General features: G+C 43.4%; 1 protein-coding gene across 1 annotated transcript in view; it reads left to right on the forward strand.

Annotated features, from left to right (window-relative positions):
- The window catches only part of LOC309549672 (dynein axonemal heavy chain 5-like), a 303,485-nt gene that overhangs the window by 94,057 nt on the left and 194,244 nt on the right, over positions 1-15,184 (forward strand). The window contains exons 28-29 of the mRNA XM_082250083.1: positions 2,001-2,091; positions 7,004-7,069. Of these exons, the coding sequence (XP_082106209.1) occupies positions 2,001-2,091; positions 7,004-7,069 (157 nt within the window). The remainder of the gene's footprint in view (positions 1-2,000; positions 2,092-7,003; positions 7,070-15,184) is intronic.

The following is a 15,184-nucleotide window of genomic DNA, read 5'->3' on the forward strand; positions in this document are numbered from 1 at the left end:
GAGACATGGTCCCCACAGCATTTACAACTACCCATCAACATTCTGGCACGGAGAGCCATCAGACTGTCTCTACAACTTTGAACCTATCTTCTACAAGGTCATCCAGTCAAAGTACAATTGGACAATGCCACAGCAGTGTCCTATATAAATCATCAAGGGGGCACCATAAGCCTAGAAGTCCTGAAAAAAATAAGACTAATACTCTGATTGGCAGAAACTCACATTTCAGCTCTCTCGGACGTCCACATTTCGGGAGTGGACCTTCAAAGTTGTCAACCCAGGGGAGTGGTCTCTGCACCCAGTTCTTTCAAACTCTCTGATAATGGTGATGAAAACCAGCTGTGAACATTCTAGCCTTCAGGTTCAACAACAAGCTGAGCAAATTTGCAGCCAAGACCAGGTGCCCTTTAGCCTTTTCAGTAGATGCTCTAGTGATTCCTTGGACTCAAATCCAACTGGTTTATGCCTTCCTTCAAATGAATTTTTAGAATTGACTGCTGCACAAGTTAGAGAAAGAAAGAGTCTGGGTGATTCTCATAGCACCAAACTGGCCCAGAAGAATGTGGCACATAGACATACTCATTATGACTCATCACTGTAGTGCGGTACAGAGAGCAGAGCTTTATCTCAGCTTTGCTTCATTCCATCTAAGCCTGGTTGTTAATGGATTCAATTTATATTTTATCAAGCTTTAATATACCTCTGATAGTCTCTTCTTAAGGTGAGCAGTTTGAGTGGTACTAGGTGGGATTGGCAGAGCACAGTCCTGAGAGCTTTTCTGCACATGAAGAGACTGCTAAGAAAAAACTTTTTAAGACTTGAAACATTTATTTGTTTGGGTGGCCCTATGTGGCCATGGACATTGCACTGTTTGATTTGCACTGTTTTGCCTAAACTGAGAGTGTACACTTTTGGAATAAGATTTTTTTGTGATAACGATTATGTATATTGTATATTTCTGTGTTCAATTTTTCATTATTTATCTTTGAAATAGCACTGCACTGGGTATTAAATATGTAGTTTAATTTGGTGTGAACCCCCAACTGACTGGCTTGCTAGCTGGCTGTTTACCAAATTGGATTACAATACTTAGTTGTGCATACAGTTTTTGAAAAAAAAAAAAAAAAAACAGTCCTATACTGTACTTCAAGATAAGGACTTTGCTGGTAAGTCAACATTCCTGTTTTTTGTTATAACACACATACAGTTAATGAATACACTTTTGAACTATATGCCAACAACTAAATGAACAGGTGAAATAAATGTACAGTTTTACCCACCAAAGAATTTGTAAATCAATGTAGTGTGTAATCCAGTATGTAGAGAGTAATCCATGGTGGAGAGCTCACTTTTCTGCACTGCAGTAATGCAAATTTGCCACCTATCTTGTCCTCTTGTTGACTGAACGATGAAGAAGTAGCAGACTGATAATGTAATCTCTATGCTTTGCCTTTCTGTTAGCTCTTTGCTGAAAAGCACTGTCCAAAAAATAAACTCCTATTTGGCTGACTCTGCTGGCCTTTCCATTTTTGGCTGTGCAGGGGAGTTTAAAAGGCTGGTGTCAGCACAGATTCAATTATACGGTATATGCTAGTTGTATGTAAAAGTACCCATTGTTGTGTATTTATTAAGGAGTGAATGTAATATTGACCAAATAATTACTGCAGTTGTATCTTCCTGGTGCACATATTTTAATTACAGTGATTGATTAACCTATAGTGAACATTTGCTGAATGTCACATTCATGGCTTTAAAAAACATGTTCTACAATGTTTTTTATTTAATATATTATTTATTTTTTATTGTTAGTGGCCTTTTGTCCATATCACAGGAAACAACAGTTTATTTTAATGACACAGACCTTGTGACAAAAAACGATAATGCATAACTATACAGCATGTTTTACCCTTTGGGTACCCTTTGTAACACTAAATATGCAAAATATTTTTTAGCATTTTCAGTATGCATCTTTTTCTTTACTATCAATTTCTGATTGACAGGTCTTATAAATTGCGTATTCCTAGAGAAGAAGTAAATGATGTGGCAAATTTGAGACATAAATGGTCGGAGCTAATGGATCTTACTAGTGTTGTAAGTGAAATGCCATAAGCAGTTTAATAAACATGTTTTGCTCTGTGCAATTCCTAAAATTTACCTCCAATTCTTATGTATTTAAACATATTTTTTACAGAATAGAATAGAGTACAGAATTTCATATTTGTAAGACAGAGATCTGATTTCCAACGTTTATAGAAAGGTTTTCTGTATCAAAGGAACTAGTCACTTTTGGGCATATGTAATGATCTGAATCACCATTTTTGAAAGGCTATAATAGAGCAGTCTACAACTCTTAGGGTTTGCTTAATTTTTTATAATTATTTGAACTTTCCCTTTCAGAGCTGAAATGTCAAGCAGTAAAGCTGGGTATACACTGGGATTTTTTTGTTCAACCAGCCGACTCACAGATTCCTGCATCCACACAAGTGATATGGATGGAGGGATCTTCCACACTGCGCTATTGTATTGTGACAACAGGGATACCCCTGTCGGAATACAATGATCAGCGCTGCAGCCACGATCGAATGATGGTTTTCCAGCAGGACCATTCAACTGAAGCTGGTCTAATGCTCTTCTGTTCAACAGAGAGGGCTACACAGGGATCAAAATTCTTCTGGCTGTTGAATTGGCTGAGATTCGGTAGGTGTGTAAAAAATGAAGTCATGATCAATCACTTCAAGCTGGTCCCTTTTGCAGATATAGTTATGTAGAGCATTAAAAATAAGTGCCTATACGGTTTAAAATCCAATAATGCACTGTCTCATCCTGTTCTGCACATGCTTATTTGCTCTCTGTTCTTGCACTGTTCCTAAAATCAGAGCCACTAGTGGCTGATCTGCTGACAGCTTTAAGATTTCTGTTTCCAAAGGGGGAAGAAAGCAACAAGAATGACCGATTAGGGAGGAAGAATAGAAAAGAAAAGCAGGAGAGGTGACAGGACAAACTCTGCTGCCAGGAAAACACAAAAGAGTTAAACTTACAAGGATAGTGTTATACCTCCCTGATATTATCTCCCTCATTGGAAGCCTGCAAATGTCAGCACTATAAATAATCTGTCAGTCTTCCTCTCTAACTGAGCCTAGATTTACAGTCAAGGCTGGAAATGTAAGTATTTTAATTGAAGAAAGTGACATATAGTTTTTGAGGCCACAGAGAAAGGTAGCAATTCCAGTGTCCGCTCTGGGCTTCAACAAAATGGAAGCCTCCACCAAGAATAAACTGGAGCAACGCTGGAGACAATTTACAACACACACTAATTTTGGTAGCATAATTATTAAAGTGGAATGTAGGTTCTTTTGATAAAGAACATAATTGTTATCAAACTGTTATGGATAAAGTTCTGCTTTAAAACTCTCCTTTCTCCTGCCTGGGCTCAATGCTGATAGCAGACCCTTTAAAGTGTATCTAAACTCAACAACAAAAATGTAATCTATAGCAGTTTACCAGTCCTTAGATCCAGATTTTGGTTTCTTTATTTTTTTTACCTGGTAATCCTGTGAATAAAGCTGGCCACAGGGTAGTGACTCATATAAATGCCTCTTCTTGATGGCTTCTGTTTAAAGTGACTTTAACATAAAAAAAAGCTGACAGGTATAAACTACATCCTGGTAGTGTCAGATTGTGCATGTTATCTCCCTAAGGGCCCCCTAAGGGCCCACCACTATCATAGACAGCCTAATTGGCCAATATGAGTGTGTGGGAGAGGACAAGTAAGCTTTGGCACTAACAGGAAATACCGAAGCCTTGCCCTATGAGGACATTTAGGTAGAGTGGAGGTATTGGACTAACACAGGTATATGAAGGCACTTCTGGGTGCCTGCTCTTCATACAGTGGTGATCGAAAGTTTGGGCATCCCAGGTAAAAATTTGTATTAATGTGCATAAAGAAGCCAAGGAAAGATGGAAAAATCTCCATAAGGCATCAAATTACAGATTAGACATTCTTATAATATGTCAAAAAGTTAGATTTTATTTCCATCATTGACACTTTCAAAATTATAGAAAACAAAAAAAATGGTGTCTGCAAAAGCTTGGGCACCCTGCAGAATTTATAGCATGCACTGCCCCCTTTGCAAGGCTGAGACCTGCCAGTGTCATGGATTGTTCTCAATCATCATCTGGGAAGACCAGGTATTGTCAATCTCAAAGGTTTTAAATGCCCAGACTCATCTGACCTTGCCCCAACAATCAGCACCATGGGATCTTCTAAGCAGTTGTCTAGAAAACTGAAACTGAAAATAGTTGACGCTCAGAAAGCTGGAGAAGGCTATAAGAAGACAGCAAAGCGTTTTCAGATGTCAATATCCTCTGCTCGGAATGTAATAAAGAAATGGCAGTCATCAGGAACAGTGGAAGTTAAAGCAAGATCTGGAAGACCAAGAAAAATATCAGACAGAACAACTCGCAGGATTGTGGGAAAAACAATTCAAAACCCACGTTTGACTGCACAATCCTTCCAGAAAGATCTGGCAGACACTGGAGTTGTGGTACACTATTCCACTATAAAGAGATACTTGTACAAACATGGTCTTCATGGAAGAGTCATCAGAAGAAAACCTCTTCTACGTCCTCACCACAAAAATCTGCATTTGAACTTTGCAAATGAACATATAGACAAGCCTGATGCATTTTGGAAACAAGTTCTGTGGACCGTTGAGGTTAAAATTTAACTTTTTGGCCGGAATGAGCAAAAGTATGTTTGGAGAAGAAAGGGCACAGAATTTAATGAAAAGAACCTCTGTCCAACTGTTAAGCAGGGGGGTGGATCAATCATGCTTTGAGGTTGTATTGCAGCCAGTGGCTCAGGGAACATCTCACGAGTAGAAGGAAAAATGGATTCAATAAAATTTTAGCAAATTTTGGATGGTAACTTGATGCCATCTGTGAAAAAGCTGAAGTTAAAGTGAGGATGGCTTCTACAAATGGGTAATGATCCTAAACACACCTCAAAATCCACAGGGTATTACATCAAGATGCGTAAACTGAAGGTTTTGCCATGGCCTTCACAATCTCCTGACCTCAACATAATTGAAAATCTATGGATAGACTTTAAAAGAGCATTGCGTGACAGCAGGGCCGCTGATAGGGGGGGGCCACCAGCCCTCTTGTAGGGGGCCCGAGCACACAGGGGGGCCCACACAGAGAGGGGGATTAGTGATGGACAACAAATACAGAAATCTTCCTCCAGCACCTGAATCTGATCTGTCCATCTCCCTGCTATCAGCTTTTATCTGTTGAGAAAGAGACAGTTGTCCCTCACTAATCCCCCTCCCTTGTGTGGTTCCCCCTCCCAGCACTTATCTCTGCTCAGGAGTTTATTTGTAAATTGTAACTTTGTTTCTCTCTCTCTGTCTCTCTGATCACTGAGCTCCAACTGCCCAGCCTGTATATTTTTCTCATCTCATCTTCTTTTTTATTTAACATAGTTTTTTTTTTTTTTAGATTTAGCAGGAATTATGTGAGTTATGTTATATTTGTGTCTGATAATAGTGATTTTGTTGTAATTTTAGCTAAATATATCTTTAATATTTTCTTGAGGGGGCCCTGCCAGGTAGTCTGTATGGGGCCCCTGCGATTTCTAACAGCAGCCCTGCGTGACAGACAACCCAGAAATCTGAGAAAAGAATGGGCAAAGATACCTCAAACAAGAATTGAAAGACTCTTGGCTGGCTACAAAAAGCGTTTACAAGCTGTGATACTTGCCAAAGGGGGCAGTACAAGATATTAACTCTGCAGGGTGCCCAAACTTTTGCAGACGCCATTTTTTTGTTTTCTGTTATTTTGAAAGTGTAAATGATGGAAATAAAATCTAACTTTTGTTGACATTATAAAAATGTCTAATCTGTAATTTGATGCCTTTTGGAGATTTTTCCATCTTTCCTTGGCTTCTTTATGCACATTAATACAAATTTTTACCTGGGGTGCCCAAACTTTCAATCACCGCTGTACCTATCAACAATGTTTTTGCTCTTGTTAAAATAGTTTTACAGAACAATTTACATTTGCAAAACAAATTATAACTTTACTTCCAAATGATCATCATGAGAATTGTGTACTGTTCTACTACCAAGTGCATCAAATGGTAATATAACGTTGTCTAGCTGGCTGTTTATTTTTGAAAAAGTAGCAAGTGTAAGTGCCGGTTCACACTGTTCCGACTTGTCAGGCGACTTGGTTGCCTGACAAGTAGCGGTCCATGCTGTGCAATGGAACCGTTCTAATAGGAGCGACTCAAGTCGGAGTAACTTGCATTGACTTCCATTTTGTGAAGTCGTTGCAAGCCGCGCCGAAGTAGCCGTGCACGGGCGACGGCATTAGTCGTCCGAAGTAGGGTCGGATCAGTGTGAACCGACACTAAGGGTATGATTTACTTTCCAAAAGGATACCTGTATTCGTTTTATTTTTTTATGTGAAAGTGATTAGCCAAATACAAACTGTTTGAGGTTGTGTCAATACTTTTACAATGGCTGTGGTGTATTGTGCCTTCCTAATAAACCACATCTGCTGGTCATGTCTGAGCTGAAAACACTGTACTCTTTATGTGGCATACATGCTATTTTAGCTGTTGTTGATCATGGACCATGAGTAATTGCAGTGAAATGCTGATAGCCACTAAGCAGACAATCTACAAATCAATAATGTAATTCATTAATAGAGTTTACAGCAAGTGCATAAAATCTAACACCAGAATATACTTGATGCTAAAGATACCGAAAACTGACAAATGTTTTTATTAAAAAAAAAAAAAGGCAATATAATTTTTGTCATGTGCATCTGAATAATTCTGCATGTACGGAATGGAATTATTTAAAACATAAAATGTATTAACTCTAGAGAGAAAAATGCTAGCATGCCTTATTTAATAGATAATATCAAAAGAAGAGACTATTGATCCTTAACCAGACTGAAGCAGTGACTATTTTATTCTACTATGCAATTTTTACAGGTGAAGGAGACCTTGTTAAAGGAAAAGCAAGATATATTCAAGCAGGAACTTGATAAGCAAGTTAAAGTAAGAATACATTTTCCTAGTTAAGTTATACCATGAACAATTTTTATGTATTGTAAATACAGTAACTTACAATGAGGCTTAACAAATATTCATAACTAGAAAATCCATATTTAGCTTTTACTTTGTGAGAGTATAACCAGACAGGTAAAAAGTGGGATGGGAATGTTCAGCGCCTAACCTGTGTGCAGCTTTTCAGAGCCTTCTCTAAACAAAAGGTATCTTCATGTGTCACTTCTAATATACTGTATATCCAAGAAATAAGATGTTTAATCTTTGTTCTAGGATAGTGGGTAGAGTTGAGCGGACACCTGGATGTCCGTGTTCGGCGGGTTCGGCCGAACTTGGAAAAAAAAGTCCGTGTCCCGGACTTTTTCCGAACTTTACCCGGACACTGAACCCCATTGAAGTCAATGGGGACCCGAACTTTCAGGCACTAAAATGGCTCTAAAAAACCAATGGAAAGGGCTAGAGTGCTGCAAATAGCAGCAAAATGTAGTTAAGAGCATGACAAGTGCTCTGCAAACAAATGTGGATAGGGAAATAACTTAAAACAACAAAAAAAAAAACAGAAAAATAAAACAATTTTCTTCATCTGTGAAGGACGAGGCCCATATGGAGTAGGAGGGAGGTTGAGGTGGCGGTGGATGTGGCGGTGTAGGTGAAAGCGGCGGTGGAGGGGGACGAGGTAGCCAACACTGCTTTTTTTTTAGTCATTTTAAATTAGGGTACACCCCAAAAGAGTGAGAAAGATCAAAAATATAACAATGGCTGGGTAAGGTCGGTATCCATCTCTATTCTGCACAAGGTACAGAAAAGTCCTGTGGGATCCATGCCTGGTTCATTTTAATGAATGTGAGCTTGTCCACATTGTCTCTGGACAGGCGGCTGCGCTTGTCTGTGATAACGCCCCCAGCCGTGCTAAATACACGTTCAGATAATACACTGGCTGCAGGGCACGCCAGCACCTCCAAGGCATAAAGGGCAAGCTCAGGCCATGTGCCCAATTTGGAGACCCAGAAGATGAAGGGGGCAGACCCATCATTCACTACATGTAGGCGTGTGCACACATACTGCTCCACCATGTTGGTGAAATGCTGCCTCCTGCTAAGACGTTCCATATGAGCTGCTGGTGCTGCTGTTTGTTGTGGCGTGCTGACAAAGCTTTTCCACATTTCGGCCCTGCTAACCCTGCCTTCTGAGGTGCTGGCGGTGCCCTGGTTGCATTGGCGACCTCTTCCTCCTCCTCCTCCTCTGCCTTGGCCTTGTGCTTCCACTGTTGCCCCGCTGTCAGGTGGGAATGCCAGCAGCATCGCGTCTACCAGCGTGCGCTTGTACTCGCGCATCTTGCGATCACGTTCCAGTGAGTGAATTAAGGACGGTACGTTGTCCTTGTAACGGGGATCCAGCAGCGTGGCCACCCAGTAATCAGCACAAGTTAGAATGTGGGCAACTCGGCGGTCGTTGTGGAGACACTGCAGCATGTAATCGCTCATGTGTGCCAGGCTGCCCAGAGGCAACGAAAGGCTGTCCTCTGTGGGAGGTGTATCATCTGTGTCCTCTGTAGCCCCCCAGCCACGCACCAGAGATGGCCATGAGCTGGCCTTGGTGCCACCCTGCTGTGAACATGGTTCCATCTCCTCCTCCATCTCCTCCTCCTCATCCTCCTCATCCTCCAGAACTGTGCCCCTGCTGGACAATTGTGTACCTGGCATTTGTGAGTGCAGGAACCCACCCTCGGAGCCACTTGTGAATGACTGCCCTGAAAGCCTTGGAAATGATCCCTCTTCCTCCTCCTCCTCCTCCTGTGCCACATCCTCTTCCATCATCCCCCAAATTGTTTTTTGAAGGAGGCATAGAAGTGGGATAGTTAAGCTGACAACGGCGTCATCGGCACTGGCCATGTTGGTGAAGTACTCAAAACAGCGCAACAAGGCACACAGGTCTCGCATGGAGGCCCAGTTATTGGTGGTGAAGTGGTGCTGTTCCGCAGAGCGACTCACGCGTGCGTGCTGCAGCTGAAACTCCACAATGGCCTGCTGCTGCTCGCACAGTCTTTCGAGCATGTGCAAGGTGGAGTTCCACCTTGTGGGCACGTCACATATGAGACGGTGAGCGGGAAGGCCGAAGTTACTCTGCAGCGCTGACAGGCGAGCAGCAGCAGGGTGAGAACGCCGAAAGTGCGCACAGACGGCCCGCACTTTCTGCAGCAGCTCTGACATATCGGGGTAATTTTTAAGGAACCTCTGCACCACCAAATTCAGCACATGCGCCAGGCAAGGGATGTGCGTCAAACCGGCTAGGCCCAGAGCTGCTATGAGATTTCGCCCGTTATCGCACACCACCAGGCCGGGCTTGTAGGCTCGCTGGCAGCAACCACTCATCGGTCTGCTGTTCCATGCTCCTCCACAACTCCTGCGCGGTGTGTGGTTTTCCCCCAAACAGGCAAGTTTTAAAACCGCCTGCTGTCGTTTACCCCTGGCTGTGCTGAAGTTGGTGGTGAAGGTGTTACGCTGACGGGATGAGGAGGCGGTAGAGGATGAGGAAGCGGAGTAGGAGGAGTTAGGAACAGGAGGCAAACTGAAGCGCCCTGCAATCCTCGGTGGTGGAAGGACATGCGCCAAATTGCTATCCGCCTGAGGCCCATCCGCCACTGCATTTACCCAGTGTGCCGTTAGGGAGATATAACGCCCCTGACCGTGCTTACTGGTCCACGTATCGGTAGTTAGGTGGACCTTGCCACAGATGGCGTTGCGCAGTGCACACCTGATTTTTTCCCCCACCTGGTTGTGCAGGGAAGGGATGGCTTGCCTGGAAAAGTAGTGGCGGTTGGGCACGACGTACTGTGGCACAGCCACCGACATAAGGCTTTTAAAACTGTGCGTCTCCACCAGACGGAATGACAGCATTTCAAAGGCCAAGAATTTTTAAATGCTGGCATTCAGGGCCAGGGATCACGGGTGGGTAGGCGGGTACTTCCTCTTCCTCTGAAGTGTTTGGGAGATGGAAAGCTGAACGCTTCCACGGGACATTGTGGAGACGGTTGGTGACCCAGGTGGTGGTGTTGCTGACAGATCCTCTGTTTGCGGGGTGGCAGGTGCCGGTATCACTACAGAGGTGGATGAAGAGGCCGAGACTGCAGCAGAAGAGGAAGCAGGAGGAGCCAGAGACCTTTCTTGGTTTTGAAGGTGTCTACTCCACTGCAGCTCGCGCTCGTGCTGAGCATGCAGGTTGTGCTCAGGTTGAGAAGGTTTATGCCTCGCTTCAGGCTCTGATTGCACAGGGTGCAAACCACTCGTGTCCTGTCATCAGCACATTGTCTGAAGAACTTCCACGCTAGAGAACTCCTTTGAGCTGGCTTTGGTGCGCTCGGTCCCTTGCTGCATTGGGCAGTAGCAGGCGTAGTGTCTAGGGCACGGCCGCTCCGCTTCTGCACCCTTCTCCCTCTTCTGCTGTGCTGGTGGCTCTGTGCGACCACCGCCTCTTCCTCCAAACTACTCAGGTCACCTGCATGACCTTCATTCCATGTGGGGTCGAGGACCTCATCGTCCTCCACATCATCTTCCACCCAGTCTTCACCCCTGCCCTCCTTGCCGGTCTCCACAATTCTGAGTGCCGCAGCAGTTGGCACCTGCGTTTCGTCATCATCGGAGACGTGCTGCGATGGTCCTTCCAAGTACTCATCTTGAGAAATAAGTGGTTGGGCATCGCTGCACTCAATCTCTTTCACTTCTGGGGCTGGGCTAGGTGGATGGCCCTGGGAAACCCTGCTAACAGAGTCATCAAAAAGAAGAAGAGACTGCTGCATGACTTGGGGCTCAGACTGCTTGCCTGATTTGCAAGGGGGTGAGGTGAACGAAGGAGGCACTGTCAGCAACCCAATCTACTATGACCTGTACTTGTTCTTGCCTCAACACTTGTAGAGGCGCATGATGCCCTACCAAATACTGCTGCAGGTTCTGTCGCCTACTCACACTTGAGGAAGGTGTTTCACTTGTGCGTGTAGCTGGCACAGATCGACCACGTCCTCTCCTTGCAACAGGAGATCTACCAGCAGCACCACGACCCAGGCCACGGCCCCTATTTGACGTTCTCCTCATATTTCTGTAATTTATGATCTTGCCCTAGAAAGGTGTTTATTGAATAGCGGAACAAAACAACAACAGTATCGCACGGGTGTATCTCACAGTCAAACATGCAAACTATGCCGCAATTAAATTTTTTTTACCCCAAAATGGTGTTTATTAAATAGCGGAATAGAAAAACAGTATACAAATACAACGGGTGTATCTCACAGTCAAATAAGCAAAGTATGCCGCAATTAAATTTTTTTCACCCCAAAAGGGTGTATATTGAATAGCGGAATAGAAAAAAGGATATAAAACGGTGTATCTCACACGTACAAACCCAGACTAGGCCCCGATTACAATTTTTTGTACCCTAAAGGCAGGATGAGGAGTAGGAGGAGTTCGGAACAGGAGGCAAACTGAAGCACCCTGCAATCCTCGGCGGTGGAAGATGTGCCCAAAAAATTGGAAAGGTGTATTTCACACGTACTGATACAGACTATGCCGCAATTTAATTTTTTTTTACCCCAAAAGGGTGTAGATTGAATAGCGGAATAGAAAATATGGTATAAAAAAGTGTATCTCACACGTACAAACCCAGATTAGGCCCCGATTACAATTTTTTGTACCCTAAAGGCAGGATGAGGAGTAGGAGGAGTTCGGAACAGGAGGCAAACTGAAGCACCCTGCAATCCTCGGCAGTGTAAGATGCGCCCAAAAATTTGAAAGGTGTATCTAACACGTACCGATACAGACTATGCCGCAATTTAATTCTTTTTACCCCAAAAGGGTATAGATTGAATAGCGGAATAGAAAATAGTATATAAAAAGGTGTATCTCACACGTACAAACCCAGACTAGGCCCCGATTACAATTTTTTGTACCCTAAAGGCAGGATGAGAATAAGGAGTAGGAGGAGTTCGGAACAGGAGGCAAACTGAAGCACCCTGCAATCCTTGGCGGTGGAAGATGCGCCCAAAAAATTGGAAAGGTGTATCTCACACGTACCAATACAGACTATGCCGCAATTGAATTCTTTTTACCCCAAAAGGGTGTAGATTGAATAGCGGAATAGAAAATATGATACAAAAAGGTGTATCTCACACGTACAAACCCAGACTAGGCCCCGATTACAATTTTTTGTACCCTAAAGGCAGGATGAGGGTGAGGAGTAGGAGCAGTTCGGAACAGGAGGCAAACTGAAGCACCCTGCAATCCTCTGCGGTGTAAGATGCGCCCAAAAATTTGAAAGGTGTATCTAACACGTACCGATACAGACTATGCCGCAATTTAATTCTTTTTACCCCAAAAGGTTGTAGATTGAATAGCGGAATAGAAAATATGATATAAAAAGGTGTATCTCACACGTACAAACCCAGACTAGGCCCCAATTACAATTTTTTGTACCCTAAAGGCAGGATGAGGGTGAGGAGTAGGAGCAGTTCGGAACAGGAAGCAAACTGAAGCACCCTGCAATCCTCTGCGGTGTAAGATGCGCCCAAAAATTTGAAAGGTGTATCTAACACGTACCGATACAGACTATGCCGCGATTTAATTCTTTTTACCCCAAAAGGTTGTAGATTGAATAGTGGAATAGAAAATATGATATAAAAAGGTGTATCTCACACGTACAAACCCAGACTAGGCCCCGATTACAATTTTTTGTACCCTAAAGGCAGGATGAGGATGAGGAGTAGGAGGAGTTCGGAACAGGAGGCAAACTGAAGCACCCTGCAATCCTCCTCGGTGTAAGATGCGCCCAAAAAATTGGAAAGGTGTATCTCACACGTACCGATACAGACTATGCCGCAATTTAATTTTTTTTACCCCAAAAGGGTGTAGATTGAATAGCGGAATAGAAAAATGTATGTAAAATTGGTGATTTTTCAATAGCACATGTGAACACAGCAGTGTCTTATGTTTTATGTTACGGTCAGCAGCAGGCTATGAAGGGAAAAAAAAAAATCCCCTTTAACTTTGTAATTTTTAAATTGCAGATTAGAACAGCAATCTGTAGTCAAATATAGCTGAACGCTGCACACAACAGACTGATAAAAATATATTTTTTTCTCCCTCCTCCTCCTCCTCAGTGGGCTCAAGTGAGGGCAAAAAGATCGTTCACTGCACCACCCCCCACACAGCAAAATCGATGTAGATCGCCAACGGACGATTGGTCTGTCCTGTGTCTCCTATCTGTCCCTGCCTAATCTCTCCAGCCTGTCCCTAAAATGCTCAAATATATTTCCCTGCCTACCGTCCGACCTGTCCCTGCATTCTTTTCGGGCACAATGTTGTTTTTCCCTGTCTGTCCCTAATCAGCAGCAGCCAGCACGTATGATGTGTGCTCTCTCCCTACACTACAGCAGAATGACACACCGCGCTGTGTCTCTCGAGCTTATAAAGACATGGGTCACATGCTTCAGATGGCCAATCACAGCTACTAATACATTAGTAGGCATGGCTGGGATGGCTTAATGCACACCAGTTAAACGCTTGTTGATTGGCTGTTGAAAGCTCGCCATTAAAAGCGCGCCATTACATACAAAACAGGAAATAAAATTACCGAACACGGATTTTAAACCCGAACATACAGTAAAGTTTTCGGGTCCGTGTCCGGGTAGCAAAAATCCAATTATCCGGTACGGACCCGAATAATACAGTCGGTGTTCGCTCAACACTAATAGTGGGTATCGCCATTCAAATACAGTAATTTCTTTTTGCAAAGCTCCACTGACTATTCTAAAATAAGCAGTTCTAGATGTAGAGCTGGTCCAAGGGTCATTAAAAAATATTTAAAAGCCTTTATACACTCTCCTAATATAGGAAATAGACCTTTTATTTTTGTCAACATGACTCATGCAAATACCTTCTGTTTTAGGAAGGCTCTACTGTACTTTTTTTTTATTAAATCTTCAATATTTAAATTGTAACTAAATTGTTGTGGGAAAAAATAGCAAATAAAAAAATAATGTAGCATATACAATTGCCACACAAGCTATATTGTAAACTAATGTTATTAATCACTTGCATACTGGGCACTTATACCCCCTTCCTGCCCAGGCCAATTTTCAGCTTTCAGTGATGTCGCGTTTTGAATGACAATTGCACGGTCATGCAACACTGTACCCAAATTAAATTTTTAGTATTTTCTTTTTTTTTTTACACAAATAGAGCCTTCTTTTGGTAGTATTTAATCACCAATGGGTTTTTTTTTATTATTTGCTAAATTTTCAACAGGTAATTTTTCTCCTTCTCTGATGTGCAGTGATGAGGCTGCACTAATGGGCACTGATAAGCCGCACTGATGGGGCACTGATAGATACTGATGAGTCAGTACTGTCTAAGGGCTCTTTCACACGGGCGATCCGATCAGATCTGCCTGTCAGTTTTTTAGGCGGATCTGATTGGATCCTCCATGCAGCTCTATGGGGCAGCGGATGTCAGCGGAGACACCTCCGCTGACACCCGCTGCCATCCGTATCCGATCCTGTCCGTGAAAACTGGACGGATGGAAACCCTATTTTTCCATCTGTTCAGGGATCGGATCGGATGAGAGCAGACAGGTGGTCCGCTCTCATCCGATCCCCCATAGAGAGCACTGCAAGCGGAGACGGAGCTGTGATCCGCCGGCTCAGCGGGGATCAGCGGATTGATCCCTGTTGAGCAGCACGGATCCGCCTACGGAGGCGGACCGTGTGAAAGAGCCCTAATGATCGACTTCTCTCGAACAGGGAAGTTGGAAAATATTTTTTATTCAGCGGTTGCAGATGGGAAGAGACCTGCTGTTAGAATACAATAGCACAATAGGGAAAAGGTATGTGGAAGGGGGGAATAAGGGTAGGGTCCCCGGGAACCACCAGGAGAAGGAGAGCCATAATGTGTTGCTAATGACATTCATGTGGGGCACTTATCACAGAAGGAGTAAGTACTCATCTACAGTAACTTGCCTGACATCACTCAGGATCCCGTGTTGTCCCCACTAGGAGCTCTCCTCTCTTCCTGCATTCAAAGGCTTTACTGAGGGCAATGGAAACCATTGGCTCCTGCTGCT

Source organism: Pelophylax lessonae, assembly GCF_965119305.1.
Source record: "Pelophylax lessonae genome assembly, chromosome: 3".
Taxonomy (NCBI): domain Eukaryota; kingdom Metazoa; phylum Chordata; class Amphibia; order Anura; family Ranidae; genus Pelophylax; species Pelophylax lessonae.